Raw genomic sequence first — 20,041 nt, forward strand, 5'->3', positions numbered from 1 at the left:
GAACAAAAGTGTGTAACAACTTTTTAAAGATTTTAGAAATTGCCCAAGTCCTTAGCCAAAGACCACCCAAAAGCATCATATAATCGTTACAAAAAGAGGTGGTCTACAACAGAAATTTGAGCATGTGGCCTGTCTGCTGTCTGTCAAGATCCATGATAACGCTTGCCGAATGTATTACCCGGGTCAGTCTGGACCATTCTTTTGAAATGGTAAATCCCCTAGTTTCTGAAACCATTGTCATAGACCTCTCCTATTCATACACAGGGTTTGATGGATTTGTAGGTGAAAAGAATAGGTTTTCCCAGGATATTTCCTTTTACTGCAGGGGAAATATTTGGGGTTACCAAGAGAGCCAAAATGACATTGGTATTGACCTATGTACTAAAATAAAGTGTCTATTTCTTCAGAGAATATTTCCTAATTTTGAAGGATGAAGGGTTGGTTTTCTGTGGAATGTGTGTCCCTTAATTTATTTTTTAAATAACATAATACAGACCAATAGGCCATTGGTATAAGGCAGCTTTGTCCTATATTTGTTGTTGTTTTTCCTAGGCTGCAGACCTCTTTGTTGCTTCTGCTGCCAAGGCAGCTACGCCTTTAGAAATTCAGCCTAACAGCATGAGATACTTTTGTAGGGGTTGCTGTCTGACAAGACCATGCCTTGGCATTGTGCTCTTAAGGAATCGGGAGAGCAGCGCGAAATGTGTTTATCTCCTTTGGAAGGGTGGATCACATTCGGGATTGTCACATGTGTAAACATATCCCAGAATTCTGTTGGGACTCTAATTGTTTTGCATGGTGCAAACAGCAGCCCCTACACACACACACACACACACACACACTGCAGGAATAGGGCAAGCAGCCTTGCTTCTGTAATTTTCACATGGCCAAAGAAGTCAAGGCAGTGGTGTATGGTGCCCAACAAAAATGGTAGGGCATGCCAGTGCCTTTTAAAAAGAAAAACAGGTGCCGGTACTGCTTAGTTCTTACAGTAAGTGCCACACTTTTAACATGGGGGGGGGGAGGTGCCAATACTACATAACCCCTGAGTACCCTCAGAGAAAAAAAGCACTGGAGCAGTTGAGCAGTAGGCAGAGCCAGAGCCAACTCATTTTAGTTTTGTCCCCCTGCTGAGTGCTGCAAGGGCAATTCTGAGGCTAAGGAGGACGGTGCTGACAGGCAAGGAAGGCCACCCTCTGGGCTTCTTGTGAGTAAGAAGGCAGGCAGGTGGGGGCTGGCCAAGGGCAGATCAAAGGTGGTTGGGCAGTGCCACATTTGTCATAAGAATAGTGGCGTCATCTCAGTGGCTCATCTTGTCCAGCAACCTGTGTAGTGGCCTGAGGGAAGCATGCAACAGACCTGAGCATACTCAGGGACGTGTAATGGCTCCTAACTTGGGACACACAAATGGGGCAGAGGGAATGGAATGGTATCCTAGAAGAGGGCATGGCTGGCTGGCTGGAACACTGGAAAGGAACATTCCACAGTGCAATAGGACCTGATCATACTCAGGGACATGTAATGGCTACCAACTCGGGATACACAAGTGGGGAAGACAGGAGGGAATGGTATCCTGGAAGAGGGCATGGCTAGCTGGTTGGAACACTGAGGAGGAACACAGTGCAACGTTTTGTTGTTGGTCCCACATGTACTCAGATAATAACCACCCCACTCCATGCACAAGCTCCCCCCTTCCCTAGCAACCTCTGAAACCAAACTGTCTCTGACAAACAGTAACCAAAGTTAGGGCAGACCTTGGCGACCGACCCCAAAGATAGCCTGATATGTACAGGCTCGGGCTACCCTTTGCAGCCCAGCCTTCACATGTCTCTGCCTGTGAGGAGCCCAAGGTCACTAGGATGATGGGCATAACGCGGCAGGCCTGGTGATCTGGCCCCTTGGGGATGTGGGCGAGACCCTGCAGTGGGAGGAGAAAGGGATGGGACAGCTAATCCAAGCCTTTGGGCCAGGTTCGTGATGCCAGAGCAGGGCCAGGGCATTTGGCAATGGTACAAGGTATGGAGTGGGCTGAGAGGGACTTATATAACCCAAAACCAACAAGGCTGCCAAATTCTTCTAGCAATTCTACTGGGAGGACAGTGTGATTTGGCAGGCTCAGAGCCAGGATTCCTGAATACTATTTATATATATGGGGGAGGGGGGCACTGCTGAAGGGTTAGAGCAAAAGAGGTGCTGTCAGCTAGGACACTGGGGGGTCAGGACCCACTGCTGTGCCACGGTCTGGTCTAAGGTGAAACCCAACAGCGTCTGAAAGGGCTGAAGACCACCGACTTCCTACAGCTGCAAAAAAGGAACAGACAGCAGAAAGTAGCGTTTTCTTTTCCAGTTTTCCCAGTCTTAAATCCCATTTTCCATATCCATTGGCGATGTTTTAAAAAGACCTTGTGAAAATTCATTAGCATTTTAACGAGAATTTCCCCTGGTGCGCACAGCTTTGCATGCAAATTTGCCTTACATACACAGTATTGTCAAGTAATTCCCCTTCATGCAACACAGTTTGTATGTTCTTTTCACTATCATATGCATTTATTTGCACACTTTATCCCAGTTTGCATGTGTGTTTTTGGTACATGTTTCTTAGCTGGAGAGCCACACTGCAAAATTCAGAGAAGTGTGAATTTCAATGTTGCATACCATCCAACATTCCTCTGATGAAAGTAGGGATGTCCTGTTTATTATCATTGTCATTGTCATTGTCATTGTCATTGTCATTGTCATTGTCATTAATAATAATAATTCTGGACAGCTTCCAACATATATAAAAACAGAATAAAACATTAAACACTAAAAAAAACTTCCGTATACAGGGCTGCCTTTAGAAGTTTGTATAGTCACTTATCTCCTTGGCTCGGGGACTGCATAACTCCATACCCTCCAATATTTATCCGGTGAAAATAGGGACATCCTAAGGAAAAGTGGTGCATTCCGGGATCAAATCGGAAACTGGAACAGCTTCTGTAAATCTGGGACTATCCCTGGAAAAAAGGGACACATGGAGGATCTGGTATTGTTTTGAAAAATGCAAATTGGGAATCTTGCCTTTGAAAGAGGACCTGCAGATGAGAGCACACACCTGTGGTCTGAAATGGAGCAATGGAGGCAGTTTGTTTATCCCCCCCCCCCAAATAAACAAATAACCTTTTCAAACATTCAGGCCATCATGATAGACATTTTGGTGATTACTCAATAATACACCTTATCAGGGTTTGCCCCCCTCCTCCACCACCAACCACCCCATTAACTTTATGGATGTTGACCTCTAATAACTGGAGCAGAGCCTTCCCTTCTCCCAAGCACACATTCTTATCAGCTTCCCCTGATTTAAAAGCATTCTTGTACTTCTGTATTTGGAAAGATGCTCCCTTCTGCTCTCACACTTTGGTCTTTAAATGGGATTGAGCTTTAAAAATAGAATAAGGACTTGGCAGGGGACTATCAGTGTGTCCTTTTCTGGACGGAGAAGCAAACTGTATTTTGTTTATTTGGGTGGCAGGTGAGTAGGGAGGGCCAGAGCGGTTGTCTCCAAAGGCCATGAAATAAACCATTAAAAGATAATCCTGGCAGATTAGCACATACACAACCAAGCGCACAACCTTCTAGGCGGTAACTGCCTGCTCTGTGTGCTGTTCCTCCCCCCCCCCAATTTTCTTTTTAAAGCATTCCCCTCCACGTGGGACCACTTCCTAACATAACAGCACAAACCCCTCCAACGTGACCAAAGGTCAGAGCATCCAGCACGTGGAAAGTGGTGTGGATGGCAGAGAAAACAGGAGACTTCTGGTCTGGGTGAAGCAGTTCTGCCGATTCCCCTGAAACTCAGCCTGCAGGTTGCAGCCCATTTTCCCTCATCAACCCAAACGGTTGAGAGGGGGTGAGAAAGTTACAAACTGCAGCAAAATGAACTAACATGTATCACCCTCTTGTCCAAGGATCTCATTTATTAAAAGGTAAAGGGACCTCTGACAGTTAAGTCCAGTCGCGAACGACCCTGGGGTTGTGGCGCTCATCTCGCTTTACAGGCCGAGGGAGCAGCCATTTGTCTGCTTCACAGTTTTCCCAGGACATGTGGCCAGCATGACTAAGCCACTTCTGGCGCAACGGAACACTGACACCAGAGCAGCACATGGAAACTCTGTTTACCTTCCCGCAGGAGCGGTACCTATTTATCTACTTGCACTTTGATGTGCTTTCGAACTGCTAGGTTGGCAGGAGCTGGGACCGAGCAACGGGAGCTCACCCCGTTGCGGGGATTTGAACCGCCGACCTTTTGATCGGCAAGCCCAAGGCTCAGTGGTTTAGACCACAGCGCCACCCGCATCCTTCTCATTTACAGTGGTACCTTGGGTTACATACGCTTCAGGTTACATACGCTTCAGGTTACAGACTCTGCTAACCCAGAAATATTACCTCGGGTTAATAACTTTGCTTCAGGATGAGAACAGAAATTGTGCAGTGGCGGTGCTGTAGTAGCAGAAGGCCTCATTAGCTAAAGTGGGGCTTCAGGTTAAGAACAGTTTCAGGTTAAGAACGGACCTCCGGAACGAATTAAGTACTTATCCCGAGGTACCACTGTATTAGGTATGGGGAATATTAACTATGAATAAGATACTCAGTTAAGATAGGGTTGCTGTATTTCAAAAAGTAAAAACCAGGACCTCCTGAAAGTTGACTTGCCTAAGATCCAGGACAAAGTGCCACCTTTTGGAGATTCCTCCCAGGCTTCAATTCCACCTTTGGAATCCCAGTAATGTCCCCATAGTTAAGATAAGACCTATGGTGCAAGGCTACAGTCAATCCCACATTTAATGATGGTTTTATAGGAAAAAAATGGCAGCCAGTGCTGCCAAACCTCATGGTTGTCTTGCACCAGTAATGTGGGGAGATAGGGTGGATAACTTTTTTTTTTTAACCCTATACATTTATATTCCAGTTTTCTTCTTTTATAGAACCCAAAGTGGCATCAGCATGTTTTTCCAGGCATGTGGTTCTCAGGCAATCACCCATCCAAGGCACAGATCTGCTTAGCTTCAGCAAGGTGGCAATCTTCTGTGCCTTCAGACCATACCATGGGGACAGCTGCAGGAGGCGTGTGTGTGTGTGTGTGTGTGTGTGTGTGTGTGTGAGAGAGAGAGAGAGAGAGAGAGAGAGAGAGAGAGAGAGAGAGAGAACTTAACTCTCCCTGCCTCCCACTGCCCATTAACTCACCTCCTCTCCCAACTTTGGGAGGGGAGAATAGTCTCAGAGGAATTTGCAAGAGGAAATTGGTGGGGTGGGATTAAACACGTTCTCCTCTACGGGGGATTTCACACTTGCCATGCCCCAGTAAAAGCAGGATTAGGAATGGGTATAAAGGTATTGCTGTGCTCCCAGGTGCCATGCATTTGACAGCCTACTATGCCATGTTTTAGACGGCCTGCTATGCTGCAGGTGATGAAGCTCATTTTGTAAAATATGTAGAGTATGAGGACAATGTTACAGGAGAACTACAGGGATTGGGGAGGGTATCTTTAACAACAACAACACACACAGCTTTTAAAACCAATGCAGGATCAGACACTACAGTGTTGATACACAGCAGGCAGCCGACTTTGGCATTGTAAGGTCTTATGGGGCTCAGTCAAGAACATGACCCCCCCCCCAAATAATCTTTATTAGTTTTCTGGTTACATACTCCACTTACACATAATGTGTTGCATTTTACATTTATACTTGCTCCCAAGCACTGACTTCCCTCCTTCCTTCTTCTGGTTTTTTATATCACATATAATTTCATCGCATTATTTTCACAGACAAGAACATGATTAAAGTCCTGCTGGATCAGGCCCGTGGCCCTTCTAGTCCAGCATCCTGTTCTCACAGTGGCCAACCAGATGCCAGTTTTTATGTTGCATTCTGGTACACTGCTTCCATTTTCAAAGTATTGAGGTTATGAAGTGCTTTTCTCTCCCATTACATATTTTCCTAAGGATGTCGTCATGATGCAATCTGTGTGGCCGCCAACAGGTGCTGCTGTGAACTGCAGTGTGCTGAAAAACTGGACTCTGCTGGGCCATTGCAACAGCATCAGAGGAAAGGAGGGAACTGGAGATAGAGGCCCGTGAGGAGGAAAACAGGTGGCCCAAGTCTGCAAGCAGACGTTTGGTGAGATGTCAAGGATAAGGGTGGCTTTGGCAGAGATGGGGTGGGTGGTGAGCAAAGTGAGCAGGGGCATTTTTTATTTTTGTTGTTATTATTTTTTACTTGTTTGTTTTTTATATATAAAACGTCCTTTATCAAAAGATCCTGAGGTGGTAAAGGTAAAGGTAAAGGTACCCCTGCCCGTACGGGCCAGTCTTGACAGACTCTGGGGTTGTGCGCCCATCTCACTTAAGAGGCCAGGGGCCAGCGCTGTCCGGAGACACTTCCGGGTCACGTGGCCAGCGTGACATTGCTGCTCTGGCGAGCCAGAGCCGCACACGGAAACGCCGTTTACCTTCCCGCTGGTAAGCGGTCCCTATTTATCTACTTGCACCCGGAGGTGCTTTCGAACTGCTAGGTTGGCAGGCGCTGGGACCGAGCAGCGGGAGCGCACCCCGCCGCAGGGATTCGAACCGCCGACCTTTCGATCGGCAAGCCCTAGGCGCTGAGGCTTTAACCCACAGCGCCACCTGCACATTACAGAACATCAAAGATAAAAACATAGTAAAAAGCATACTGACGGACAGCCTAATAATGAAATCATCACCATCATAACAGTCCTCTCCCCCACACTGTGACAGGCTATAAGTTATTTAATAGCCATAGGCCTGGGTGTAAGAAATGTAAAGATGGTGCCAGGTGAGGCTTTCTGGGGAGAGCATTCCACAATCGGGATGACACCACAGAAAAGGTGGTATGAAATGGGTAATCTATGGTATGTATTTTTGTGTTTTTAAATTGTAAACTGCCCTGTGATCCTGAGATGAAAGGGAGTATAGAAAATATAGCAATAATAACAATGAAGTTATTTATGTAGATCTGTAAGGTAAAGGTAAAGGGACCCCTGACCTTTAGGTCCAATCGTGGCCGACTCTGGGGTTGTGGTGCTCATCTCGCTTTTTTGGCCGAGGGAGCCGGCGTACAGCTTCCAGGTCATGTGGGCAGCATGACTAAGCCGCTTCTGGCGAACCAGAGCAGCGCACGGAAACGCCGTTTACTTTCCTGCTGGAGCGGTACCTATTTATCTACTTGTACTTTGACGTGCTTTTGAACTGCTAGGTTGGCAGGAGCAGGGACCGAGCAACGGGAGCTCACCCCGTCGCGGGGATTCGAACCGCCGACCTTCTGATTGGCAAGTCCTAGGCTCTTGGTTTAACCCACAGCGCCACCTGTGTCCCTATGTAGATCTGTACAGGATAGCAAAATATCAGACTTCCACTTTTAACAACAACAACAACAACAACAACAACAACAACATAAATAAATAAATAAATAAATAAATAAATAAAGCAGAGCAGACCTATTCTCTCTCAACAGTATTCTGGCTGACAGACCTTCTCCCATCCAAGTACTAAGCAGGGAGGTCCTTGTTTTGCTTCTGAGATCAGACAATTTGGGAGAGTTCAGAATGGTCTGGCAGTAGGGTGGCTGACAGATCTTCATAGACAAACCCACAAACTCTCCAGGCCAAACAGAAACTGAGGTTGCATCTGCTTTCCCTTCCCCATCCATTTTGGGAAAAACATTGCTTGCCCATTGCAGATACCATACAGAGCGGCTCACGTTGAACAGACCCAACGTACAAGGGGGAGAGGGAGGCAGCTGTTGACTGAGTTGGGTGAAGCATCAGCACACTTGTGGCCCAGGGGGACTATAACTTGGCTTGCTGTTCCTACAAGGTCCCTAGCCAGAAAAACAGAGGAGTAGCTATTTGTTTTCCTATAGTGAGGATCATAATATGCTGACCTTTGCTCAGGGCCAAGAAGGGAATGAGACTGTTAAGGCTTAGGCAGCTGGGAAAAACAAACAAAACACACACACTTATTGCCATTTTGTTATTTACACAAAGATTTATACCTTGCTTTCCCCACTCCAAAAAAAGAGTTGCTCAAAGCGGCTTATAAAATATAAAAGGTATGCAAAACAACAATCCATCAGTAAAAACACAAATGCAGCACAGAGCAAGAAAACAATAAACCCAGGCTGATGAATTGAATTAAATTGAGCCACAGCAGAACCAAAAGTCACTGGGAAAAGCAAGCTTTTATTTGTTGGTAGAACACAGAGAAGTCTTGAGGCAAGAAGTTCCACATGCAAAGGATCACCAGCTGTGCCTCAGGAGGCAATGGGCCAGCAGGAAAGAGAGGTTTTAGCCCTTCCCACTTGCCTTTTGTAGGGGGGAGTCAAAGGAGAACACGTTGCCATCTCTTCCAACTGCGCCCTACCAAATCAGACTGACTTTCCATCTAGCTCCCCACAGGATGCTCTAAGATACTCCAATCCCTTCATCATTTTACAGCGTGATCCTATGCAAATCTGCTCAGAGGTAAGTCCCTCTGAGGCCAATGAGACTTACTCTGAGGCGGATGTGTTGGATTGCAGGTTTAGTTGAACATTACACAGTTGTGTTGTGTTCTTTTAAAAAGCATACTATCTAGCTCTATGATATGGGTAGATGATATTCCAAAAGTGGCTGCACCAACATATTCATATAAAGGTATTATGTGACTTGACCCTGGATAGCTCAGTTGGCAGAGGATGAGATTTTTAAGCTCAGGGTGGTGGGTTCGTGGCCCACGTCGGGAGAAAGATTCCTGCTTTTGCAAGGGGGTTGAACTAGATGATCCTCGTGGTACCCCTTGCAACTTGACAGTTCAGTGATTCTGTTTTCAATCCCTTCAATTCAAAACCAGGGTGCTACAGTTAACGTGGGCATCTGTACACACAGGCAGGAGTATCCCTTCCAAGAGGCCCGAGATTCCTGCGAAAGGTGTAAAACCACAGAAACCTTGACAAGGAAGAACAAAATCATCACAAGGAAAGTTGTTAAATGAGCTGGAGGTTTGTGGGACGGGGGGGGGGGGGAGAGAAGAAGACTCATTAATTACCTAGCAGTTCTCAGCTGTCAGAAAGCATACTGACAGGAAGAGATATACGTGTTTGCATGTCTCTGCCAAGAGGGACAAGTGGAGGAGTTTCCAACATTTCTTGCCAACCTCTAGGCTGGATGCTTGAAACCTGCGATCCAGACTCCAGGAAAAGGCCGCCCTGGGTCCATCGCATGCTTGGGATATTGTGGGGAAGGAGAAGAAAGGGAGAAATTTCCCCAGCCGGGCCTTTTGTTTCCCGCAAACGGAGACTCTGCTATTTAGAAACAGGAGCCAGGGGGATTAGCAGCAGGGACAGCAGCAGTCCCTGTCACCAGGCTCCGGGCGGCTTGTATATCCGGGACAGGTTGTACACAGAGAGATTGGAGAGAAGAGGGTGATGAAAGGAGAACAGGTGGCCTGGAAGCACACACAAAAATGGAGAGGGAAAAGGAGGAGGAGAGAAAACAACCCTTATTGTAGAAAGGACAGAAAAAAACATTTTATAGGCAGGCATGGCCAATGGGCAACATTTATGTATGTAGTTTGCCATGGACATCCACAGGATTATTATTTTTGCAGGTGTGGTAGAGAAAGCAAATACTCTAGGGCTGTTGTTGTTGTTTAGTTGTGTTGGACTCTTCATAACCCCATGGACCAGAGAATGCCAGGCACTCCTGTCATCCACTACCTCCTGCAGTTTGGTCAAACTCACGTTAGTAGCTTCGAGAACACTGCCCAAACATCTCGTCCTCTGTCATCCCCTTCTCCGTGTGCCCTCAATCTTTCCCAGCTTCTCAGGGAGTCTTCTCTTCTCATGAGGCTGCCATATTTCAAAAAGTGAAAATCCGAACTTATCTAAGTTAAGCTTTCTTTCTTTTTCTTTTTTTCTTTTTGCAAAATCTCAGTAAAATAAAATTGAAGCTTTTGAGCTATTTTTAAGGAAAATCAAAATCAACACTTCCAGAAATAAAAATAATATCCACACTTCCAACATGGGTTGCCATGATTTTCCGTGATTTTTGGAAATTCCACCTGGATGCTATTTCTGACGGACAAATCCTAGATATATAAGCAAACATACATAAGTCAAAGGTGGGAACAGGCAAGCTTCTCTCGAAACAAAAGAGAGGGATACCTGCCTACACCTTTTGCCTTGCATCTCTGGTTCTACAACTGCTTAACATGTACAGTGGTACCTCTGGTTATGAACTTAATTCGTTCTGGAGGTTTGTTCTTAACCTGAAGTACCACTTTGGCTAATGGGGCCCCCCGCGGCTGCCACATGATTTCTGTTCTCATCCTGAGGTAAAGTTCTTAACATGAGGTACTACTTCTGGGTTAGTGGAGTCTGTAACCCAAAGTGTTTGTAACCTGAGGTACCACTGTACTTGCTTTTCAAAGTGAAAGCTGGGAACCTGGGACTTATGCTTCATCGGGGGGGGGGTAACCCCCCCCCATTTTTATGCCAATGTTCTGTACATTAAACCCACTTCTAACAACCTCCTGCCCTGCCCTCCTCTCTCACACGGAGTAGGGTTGCCTTACATCCAGAATTTCCCATACATAGTCGGAATACGGCAGTCGGAAACAGTTTCCGGGTAGAAATCAGTTCAATATCTGGGAAAATCCAAACGTATGGCAACCCATGTTGGAAGTCTAGATTTTAGTGATTTTCCTTAAAAATAGCTTTTTAAAATTCCCTCTTTTTTTTTGGGGGGGGAGATTTTTGGGAGGGGGGGAAAGTTGAACAACTTCAGGCAAAACTAAAAAAAATCTCGACAGCCTTGGCCCCAAAAACACAGAGCATCAGGGTAACTCAATTTCTGTGCCAAACACCCAAACCCGTGAGCTGTACAAACCATGCAGATTAAGCTAATTGGCCTTTACTGGCATATTTTGCTGAATATATCCGGCTACTCCTGTCTGCTAATAATTGGTGGGTGGGGTGGGATAGTTTGTACAGTGCATCAGAGTGGGAACAACAGCCTGCCCCTTTTTAAACCACACTAAGCCCCTTAAGGACGCAGGTGGCGCTGTGGGTTAAAGCCTCAGCGCCTAGGGCTTGCCGATCGAAAGGTCGGCGGTTCGAATCCCTGCGGTGGGGTGCGCTCCCGCTGCTCGGTCCCAGCGCCTGCCAACCTAGCAGTTCGAAAGCACCTCCGGGTGCAAGTAGATAAATAGGGACCGCTTACCAGCGGGAAGGTAAACGGCGTTTCCGTGTGCGGCTCTGGCTCTGGCTCTGGCTCTGGCTCTTTCTGGAATTATACCAGAAAGAAACGGATGTCTCATATACCCCAGGTAGTGTGGTTGCTGACCTTGAGCCAGACATCCTGGAGAGTGAAGTCAAATGGGCCTTAGAAAGCACTGCAAATAACAAGGCCAGTGGAAGTGATGGTATTCCAGCTGAACTATTTAAAATTTTAAAAGATGATGCTGTTAAGGTGCTACACTCAATATGCCAGCAAGTTTGGAAAACTCAGCAGTGGCCAGAAGATTGGAGAAGATCAGTCTACATCCCAATCCCAAAGAAGGGCAGTGCCAAAGAATGCTCCAACTATCGCACAATTGCACTAATTTCTCACGCTAGCAAGGTTATGCTTAAAATTCTACAAGGAAGGCTCAAGCAGTATGTGGACCGAGAACTCCCAGAAGTGCAAGCTGGATTTAGAAGAGGCAGAGGAACCAGAGACCAAATTGCAAACATGCGCTGGATTATGGAGAAAGCTAGAGAGTTCCAGAAAGACATTTACTTCTGCTTCATTGACTATGCAAAAGCCTTTGACTGTGTCGACCATGGCAAACTATGGCAAGTTCTTAAAGAAATGGGAGTGCCTGATCACCTCATCTGTCTCCTGAGAAATCTCTATGTGGGACAAGAAGCTACAGTTAGAACTGGATATGGAACAACTGACTGGTTCAAAATTGGGAAAGGAGTACGACAAGGCTGCATTTTGTCTCCCTGCTTATTTAACTTATATGCAGAATTCATCATGCGAAAGGCTGGGCTGGATGAATCCCTAGCCGGAATTAAGATTGCCGGAAGAAATATCAACAACCTCAGATATGCAGATGACACAACCTTGATGGCAGAAAGTGAGGAGGAATTAAAGAACCTTTTATTGAGGGTGAAAGAGGAGAGTGCAAAATATGGTCTGAAGCTCAACATCAAAAAAACGAAGATCATGGCTACTGGTCCCATCACCTCCTGGCAAATAGAAGGGGAAGAAATGGAGGCAGTGAGAGATTTTACTTTCTTGGGCTCCATGATCACTGCAGATGGTGACAGCAGCCACGAAATTAAAAGACGCCTGCTTCTTGGGAGAAGGGCAATGACAGGCCTAGACAGCATCTTGAGAAGTAGAGACATCACCTTGCCAACAAAGGTCCGTATAGTTAAAGCTATGGTTTTCCCAGTAGTGATGTATGGAAGTGAGAGCTGGACCATAAAGAAGGCTGATCGCCGAAGAATTGATGCTTTTGAATTATGGTGCTGGAGGAGACTCTTGAGAGTCCCATGGACTGCAAGAAGATCAAACCTCTCCATTCTGAAGGAAATCAGCCCTGAGTGCTCACTGGAAGGACAGATTGTGAAGCTGAGGCTCCAGTACTTTGGCCACCTCATGAGAAGAGAAGACTCCCTGGAGAAGACCCTGATGTTGGGAAAGATGGAGGGCACAAGGAGAAGGGGGCGACAGAGGACGAGATGGTTGGATAGTGTTTTCGAGGTTACCAGCATGAGTCTGACCAAGCTGCGGGGGGCAGTGGAGGACAGGAGTGCCTGGCGTTCTCTGGTCCATGGGGTCACGAAGAGTCGGACACGACTAAACGACTAAACAACAACAACAACAAGGCCTATAAATAATTTTTTTAAAGCAACCATGTGGACGGCAAGTCTAGACTCTCAATGTGCTCCGCTGTAGGCTGAAATTCTACATTCTGGTGCATGTGCAGCACAACTGCAGAAGGAGCCTCTCCACACCCTCAGCCTTATGACCAGAATTGTGTACACCCAGTGCTAAAGGAATCTGAAGTGAATTCAGCTAAAACGAGTTTGCAAGTCCTCTATGTCATATACGTAATTTATTATACTCCATGGAAAGCCTCATAGCTAACTAAAGTTCAGCTCATAAAGGGAAGAAAGAGTCTCAAAGATATCTTTCTATTATCTCAGCCTCTGGCCCTGCCATAGGCAAGAGAAAACGCCCTGGAAAAATATGGAGATATTATTGTTCATCACCCTGAGAATGTCTGATATTTTATCGTGTTTTTAATATTCTATTGGGAGCCACCCAGAGTGGCTGGGGAACCCAGCCAGATGGGCAGGGTGTTGTTGTTGTTGTTGTTGTTGTTGTTGTTGTTGTTGTTGTTGTTGTTCTGAGTTTTGAGTGGCAAAGCCTAAAGTAAAGGTATCAAGGCAGTCTCCATTTTTGGCCATGGAGAACATTTCAGCTCTACGTTTTGGTTTATGTTTTCCTTCCAAATGTTCACCTCCTGTTTTATAGAAAACTACAGACTGAGCGTCGTGAGAAACGATGCTGTTTGTTAACTCATGACATTAATACAAAAGAAAAAGGGCAAAGCATGAACAGGAAATGGGGACGCAAGTTCTTTGTGTCAAAGGGAGTTTCCAACAGGTTTGCGGTTCAGTAGTCTACTCTGAATACATTCGTTCTTCCATCCATAGGTTGAGTTGCATCCACCTCTTCGCATCCACTCTTTCTTCAGTGTCTGCCTCACTTCCGTCTTCTCCTTGGCTTATTCCCCGTCTACGCCCTCCTCCATCTCTTCCTGAGCTTCTTTGCTCATTGTGACCAAGACAGGACCAGGTGTTGTAGGTCCTCCATCGCTGGAAGAGCCATCGTCTTCTTCGTCCTCCACGGGGTAGAAGTGCCGAGCCGCTGACAGGAATTCATCTCCCACATCAAGGAGAAGCAGCCTGTCCTAGGGGAGGAAAGGTGACAAAAATAAAGAAAAAAGGTGATAGTGTTGGGTCCATTGAGATCCCACAATAGAGCTGGCCTAAGACACCTGAAGTAGAAAATTTAAAAATGATGCCCACACCAAGGCAGGAGTAAATATCGGATTCAATTACATTTTACCTCACAGTAATTGTGAGGTAAAATAATGGAAGGAGGGAGAGTGGCAATCCTTGGGTCACCAGAGGGGTCAGGGATCCCCCAAATCTTTAAGCAAACAAAAAACAATTTTTGCCAACTACCTCTACCCCGCTTTTAAATGACAGAGGATGTGAGGGAAACACATATAAAACAAACCGAAGAAATGGTCCCTGTTTAGGGCAGGGGCCAAAGTACTTCAAGGAGCCTCTGTCACGAGGGAGATTCCCAGGTTCTTAGTAGCACAGGCCTAATACTGAATGGGTAGGGTTGGAGTATGTAATTAACTACAAAGATACAAGTATCTGGTAATAAAATATAAATTAGATTTATTAAAGGAAGTCTGAGTCTAAAAGCATTCAAAAGGGGGAAGCAGAGATAAGTGATTTATTGTTGTTCTGCTCTGACCGTTTTCTAGCCTAGAGACATCCACCCTTTGTTGTAGAAAATAGTTCCCAATAAACTATTTGGCCTTCTTAGAAGAAGAAGAAGAAGAAGAAGAAGAAGAAGAAGAAGAAGAAGAAGAAGAGAACAGGAGCTAGCACACCCTTTATTTAATTATTTAATTATTGCAAATAAAGAACAAAGCATTCTTCTTCCTATCATCATCATCATCATCATCATCATCATCATCATATACTGCCCTATACCCAGAGGTCTCAGGGTGGTTCACAAAACAATATAAAAATATAAAACCACAAAATATATAATCAAAATTAAAACAACCTAATAACCCCCCCCCAAAAAAACCCGCCAGATTTTAAAAGGGCATAGTATGCCAATGAAATCAACCAAAGTCCTGTTCCAGACAAAGGAAAAGATTAAACTGAGATCTTTCTGCCTCAAAGAGAGAACTGACTAACCAAGCAAACGCCACGTATTTTTAGCCATTAAGAAGGCTACCTTGCAGAAGGGGGAGAATTTCAAAAAGATTGCTCTGTCCTAAAGGCACCATCTTCTATGTTGAACAGAAAACTTGGCATCACACTCCCAACTCTAGGAGGAGGGGAAATGTCACCCTTAACTTGGAGGACAAAGGAAAAATATTTGGGAGAGGGGTGGCAAGTTATTAAAGGATTCATAAGGCCAATCAGCACATTAGAAGGAGTCGACTCACAGAGGCTTCATGATCCTTGGAGCAGTTTTTTGAAAACCACAATCAGGCTACCTGGAGGAGCTTGCGTGCTGCTCCTACCTCCATGGTAGCTTCTATGCCACTGTGGGTTAGGCCCACAGCTTTTGTCCCTGCGGTGATGTACTGCACAGACAAGCACATGCCCCAAGAGAAGTTTCTACCAAATCCTTCCTCTACTTACAATGACAAAGAGGTATCTCTCAGGTGGACCACCACGATGCCAGCCAAAAATGGTTGTCTGCTCAGCCAGGGCAGTGTGGATCCTGCGGGCCTCTTGAGGATTGCGAAGGGATTCATATGAGGTGCTGGACGTGACAGTGAGGAGCCCATCTGCTTCAGCTTTGAATCCTACATTGGGAAGAGATCATTTATGCCCATATCCAGTCCCAAAACCAACTCAATGAATAATAACAAGAGCAGCCCTGTTGGATAGGAACGGAATCCAGTATCCTGCTCTCACAGTGGCCAAGGACAGGCAAATAATAGTCTTCACCCCTCCAAAGTCAACAGGGAGAAGGCTCTAGTAGTTTTTAGTTGTGGAACACTAAAACCAAACTTGAGAGAAATGAAAGCGAGTAAGGATAATAGCTCTCCTAACATTCTCCAGTTTGGTCTGTGGTGGAAATCCCCCAAGGACACCGTACCCAAGACTTCTAGGATTTGCTTCCATCGGTCCTTCATCTTCCGACGGATCTGCCGGTGAGCGATGATGTCAAAGCTCAAGCGTCGGTATTCCTTTGTCAGGATAAAGGAGACCATCAAAAGAATGAACCACTAAGCTACGTTTTTCAGCAAAATGCCCACCGTCATGTAAAGTATGTGTGGAGAAAGGCCTATGTATTACAGGGATCTCTAAAGGGCTGCTTTGTGTGTGCACCTACATGTGCATTAACACACTGCACCCCACTGAGGCCCCTATTCCTAAAGGTCATGCCACCCATGCAGATTGCGTCTATGTTGCATCACTCAATGGAAGCCCTTAGCCAACCCCACCTGCATAGCCCTGTGCTGGTTTTTATGTTTGGGTCACACTAGAGTGCGACAGAAACTAGAAACCGGTTTATATTATTTTAATGCTTACATCAATGCATCACTGTGTTTGTGGGCACACATACACAACAATTCTTTTCTGTGGACATCCTTGTCGGGCACTTATTCCTCCAGATGAACCAACCATATCAGACTGTACGTGGGCAAATGTCTTGCAATTAAATTCTCCCCCAAACAAAAATATTCCGTGCACAAGGACAACATACCTCTGATCCCCGGCGTGTTTTTGACCTTTTCTCCAGCAACATGTGGAGTTTATGATCATCATCCCGTTCCACGTGAGTCTTGTCCACTGGTTCATTCCACAAATTGACAGCCTCTAATTCCCGGCGTTTCTGCAACTTGTTGAAATACTGAAGCGTGTCGCTGCAACAGAAAGGTTACAAGCAAGCAAGCAAACAAACAAACAACATCACAATGGCTGCTCTTCAAACCGAGACAGGACTCCTAGATCTACTTCTCACCAAGTAACTCAGTGGTAGAGCACATGCTCAATCTCTGACATCTGCGATTGTCCCCTGTCTGAAACCCTGGAGAATCTTTGCTGGTCATTGTGTCAACCATACTGTGCTACATGGAGCAATGGTCTGGATCAATAGAAGGCAGTTTCCTAGGTACTGTATCTGGTATCTGGGCTTTATCACTTGGGATTGAAAGTGGGAGCTCACATGGGCAAATGCTTCTCATATAGCCTCCTCCAACAAAAATAGGGAAGTCCAGTGCTATTTTTCTAGGAAAAGAAGTGCTGGAACTCACCATGAACACCTCCCTTGTTCTCTGAGAGGTGCTGGCAAGTTCCAGCTGAAAAAAAGCCCCAGGCACATTCTATTCTGTACTCTCCAACATTTCTCCAGTGAAAATAGGGATGTTCTAAGGAAAAGCGGGACATTCCGGGATCAAATCAGAAACCAGGACAGCTTCTGTAAATCCAATATTGTCCCTGAATAATGAGTCACTCGGAGGGTCTGTTCTCTGTACAAAAACAGTCCTTGCACAGAGACAGCTAGCATATTGAGGGAGAGACATAGTTTTCTCCCTGACAAGCTAATTGTTTTCATGCACAGAAACAACAATTCTTTCATGTTGTGATTCCTGCAACTTCAGTCCAAAGCAGTACAGCCTGGGCACAGGTTTACCATTGCGGTGAGTGCAATGCATCTCTTTAGCCTGGTAGATACCAGGTTGGGACTGGAAACCTTGGATTTGAGCCTTGCTACGTACATACACAGAGTCTAGGACTTGCCAATCAGAAGGTCACATCAAGTGCAAGTAGATAAATAGGTACCACTCCGGCGGGAAGGTAAACGGCGTTTCTGTGCGCTGCTCTGGTTCACCAGAAGTGGCTTAGTCATGCTGGGCACATGACTCGGAAGTTGTATGCCGGCTCCCTCAGCCAATAAAGCGAGATGAGCACCGCAACCCCAGAGTCAGCCACGACTGGACCTAATGGTCAGGGATCCCTTTACCTTTACGTACATTTATTCACAATAATTTTTCAGACTAAAAAGTCACCCTCAGTTAAAGTAGACCAATTAATTAAAAGCTGATTAATAGAAGCATTTAATGTTGCAGCCCTAGAATTAAAGTGTGCATATAATTCAAGAGGGCTTTTGTGAAGGCACACACAAAGATTGTGACTCAAACAAAGCACTGTACATTGAAACAGTAGCTAAACTGTGAAAGCAAGAAAGGCGGAATCCTTTCATGACGAATCCTGTAAGTTACATAAACAAAACACCATTGCAGGAAGAGGAGGTTTTCAGCAGGCTTGGGGGAATGCTAAGATTTGCAAAAGTAGAACTGAAATATTTAGACACAGAGCTCTAATGGAGGAAGGAAATGCCATCTGGTTGTTGGGAGTGGGGATGAAATGGAATATCCTGGGAAAGGGTGGGGTCGTCTAGCCAACTGGGGCCCTAAACAGCAATATTCTGTACTTCCAGAATTCCAGAACTGCCAGCTTCCGTACAGCATCACTTTGAAAGCAGAACACACTTACCTTAATTTATGCCATTGTCTGCCATTGCTTATTATAAATTTGGCAGAAGCTCGGGGCTTGCTAAATGAAAAAGCTGATTTGTAACACATACCCAACCACCAATGGATTCTTCTCCAGTTCTTCTTCTATATGGCAACAGCAGCTGCAAACTTTGTACCAGAAATTCATCTCTCTCTCTTTCTTGCAATGTGTTGTAAATGCTAAGACAGGCTTGAGACCAGCATATTGAAACGCAATAAAAACCAAAGTTAAAACAGAAGATGGAGAGAAAATGGATGGGGCAGACGTAAGTCCAAGTAGTAAAGGGATCTCTGCTTGGGGGGTGGGAAGGCAAAGGCAAAGGAGTCCTATGAATTCTCTTAAATATCATCTGCACGTCATAAGCAGTGATCATGTGAGATTCTCCCCCTTCCGCCATAGCTTAAGGCCTTTAAAACAAACTGCAGAGTATGAAATAGTGTATTGTATGTTGCCTCCATGTTTATATGGAATGAAAAGTAGGTTTGTTTTTCATATCTTCAAGAAGAGAGGCCGCAGGATTAGACGAGTTGTGAGGCACTGTGGAGCCACATGAAGCCAAAGGAGCAGCGGCATGGAAAGGCAGCACAGAAGCCAGGCCTTGCTGTGTTATCCACTGGGAGAAATTCTGCCATCTATTCCTTTTGCAACCAGCCCTTCCTCCAAGCAGCTCAGGGTAGCATAAATGGAGCCACCTCAGTTTATCCTCATAGCTACTTTGCAAGTTTGATTACGGTGAGCAAGACAGTGGCTTGCACCCAAAGAGATTCTTAATCACCAAGTAGGTTGTTTGACCCTAGCAGGGCTGGTCCTGTCACTAGGCAGAATGAGGCAACTGCTTCTGGCGGCTTATGCGAGGAGGCAGTGGTGTCCCATAGCTCTTCTTCCTGAGCTCCCCAACCATTCCTTCTGTTGGAGAAGAGAGTCGTGTGTTGTGCATCTTGCCCTCCCCCTTTATTACTGCCTCAGGGTCTGTGCTTTGCCCTGTTGTTAGTATTGAAGTAGGATTTGGTGGACGTGGGTGGCACTGTGGTCTAAACCACTTGAGCCTCTTGAGCTTGCCAATTGGAAGGTCGGCAGTTCGAATCCCCGCAATGGAGGGAGCTCTTTGCTCTGTCCCAGCTCCTGCCAACCTAGCAGTTTGAAAGCATGCCAGTGCAAGTAGATAAATAGGTACTACTGTGGCAGGAAGGTAAACAGTGTTTCCATGTGCTCTGGTTTCCATCATGGTATTCCATTGCGCCAGAAGTGGTTTAGTCATGCTGGCCACATGACCTGGAAAGCTGTCTGTGGAAAAACGCCAGCTCCCTCAGCCTGAAAGTGAGATGAGCGCTGCAACTCCATAGTCGCCTTTGACTGGACTTAACCATCCAGGGGTCCTTTAGCTTTCTTTTTTACCTAGGATTCAGTGGCCAGCTCAGTTGGCTACTAAAGGTGGAAAGAGCATGTGTATGGGCTATTTTGCCCGTTGCCTCAGGAAGCAACATGTCTTGGGCCAGTCTTGGAGTTAGACTCAGGCCACATTCCACCTTAAAGTACTATGATAACAGTTTAAAAACAGTCATGGCTTCCCAACTGCCAAAGTGGATTAACCCGCAATCGATCCATAGTGACAGGGACCTCTGGGAACTGTAGCTCTGGGACAGGAATAGGGGTC

General features: G+C 45.8%; 1 protein-coding gene across 1 annotated transcript; it reads right to left on the reverse strand.

The window, feature by feature from the left end:
• Window positions 1-13,118: 13,118 nt before the first annotated feature.
• Window positions 13,119-18,700, reverse strand: LOC307200343 (melanoregulin-like). The gene is made up of 5 exons (XM_079948902.1): window positions 18,458-18,700; window positions 16,574-16,733; window positions 15,962-16,052; window positions 15,499-15,665; window positions 13,119-14,009 (listed from the first exon to the last, which is right to left on the reverse strand). Exons 1-5 carry the CDS (start codon window positions 18,532-18,534, stop codon window positions 13,824-13,826), a joined length of 681 nt encoding a protein of 226 aa, XP_079805028.1. The 5' UTR covers window positions 18,535-18,700; the 3' UTR covers window positions 13,119-13,823.
• Window positions 18,701-20,041: the final 1,341 nt, after the last annotated feature.

This window comes from Podarcis cretensis (assembly GCF_951804945.1).
Source record: "Podarcis cretensis genome assembly, chromosome: 13".
Lineage (NCBI taxonomy): Eukaryota > Metazoa > Chordata > Lepidosauria > Squamata > Lacertidae > Podarcis > Podarcis cretensis.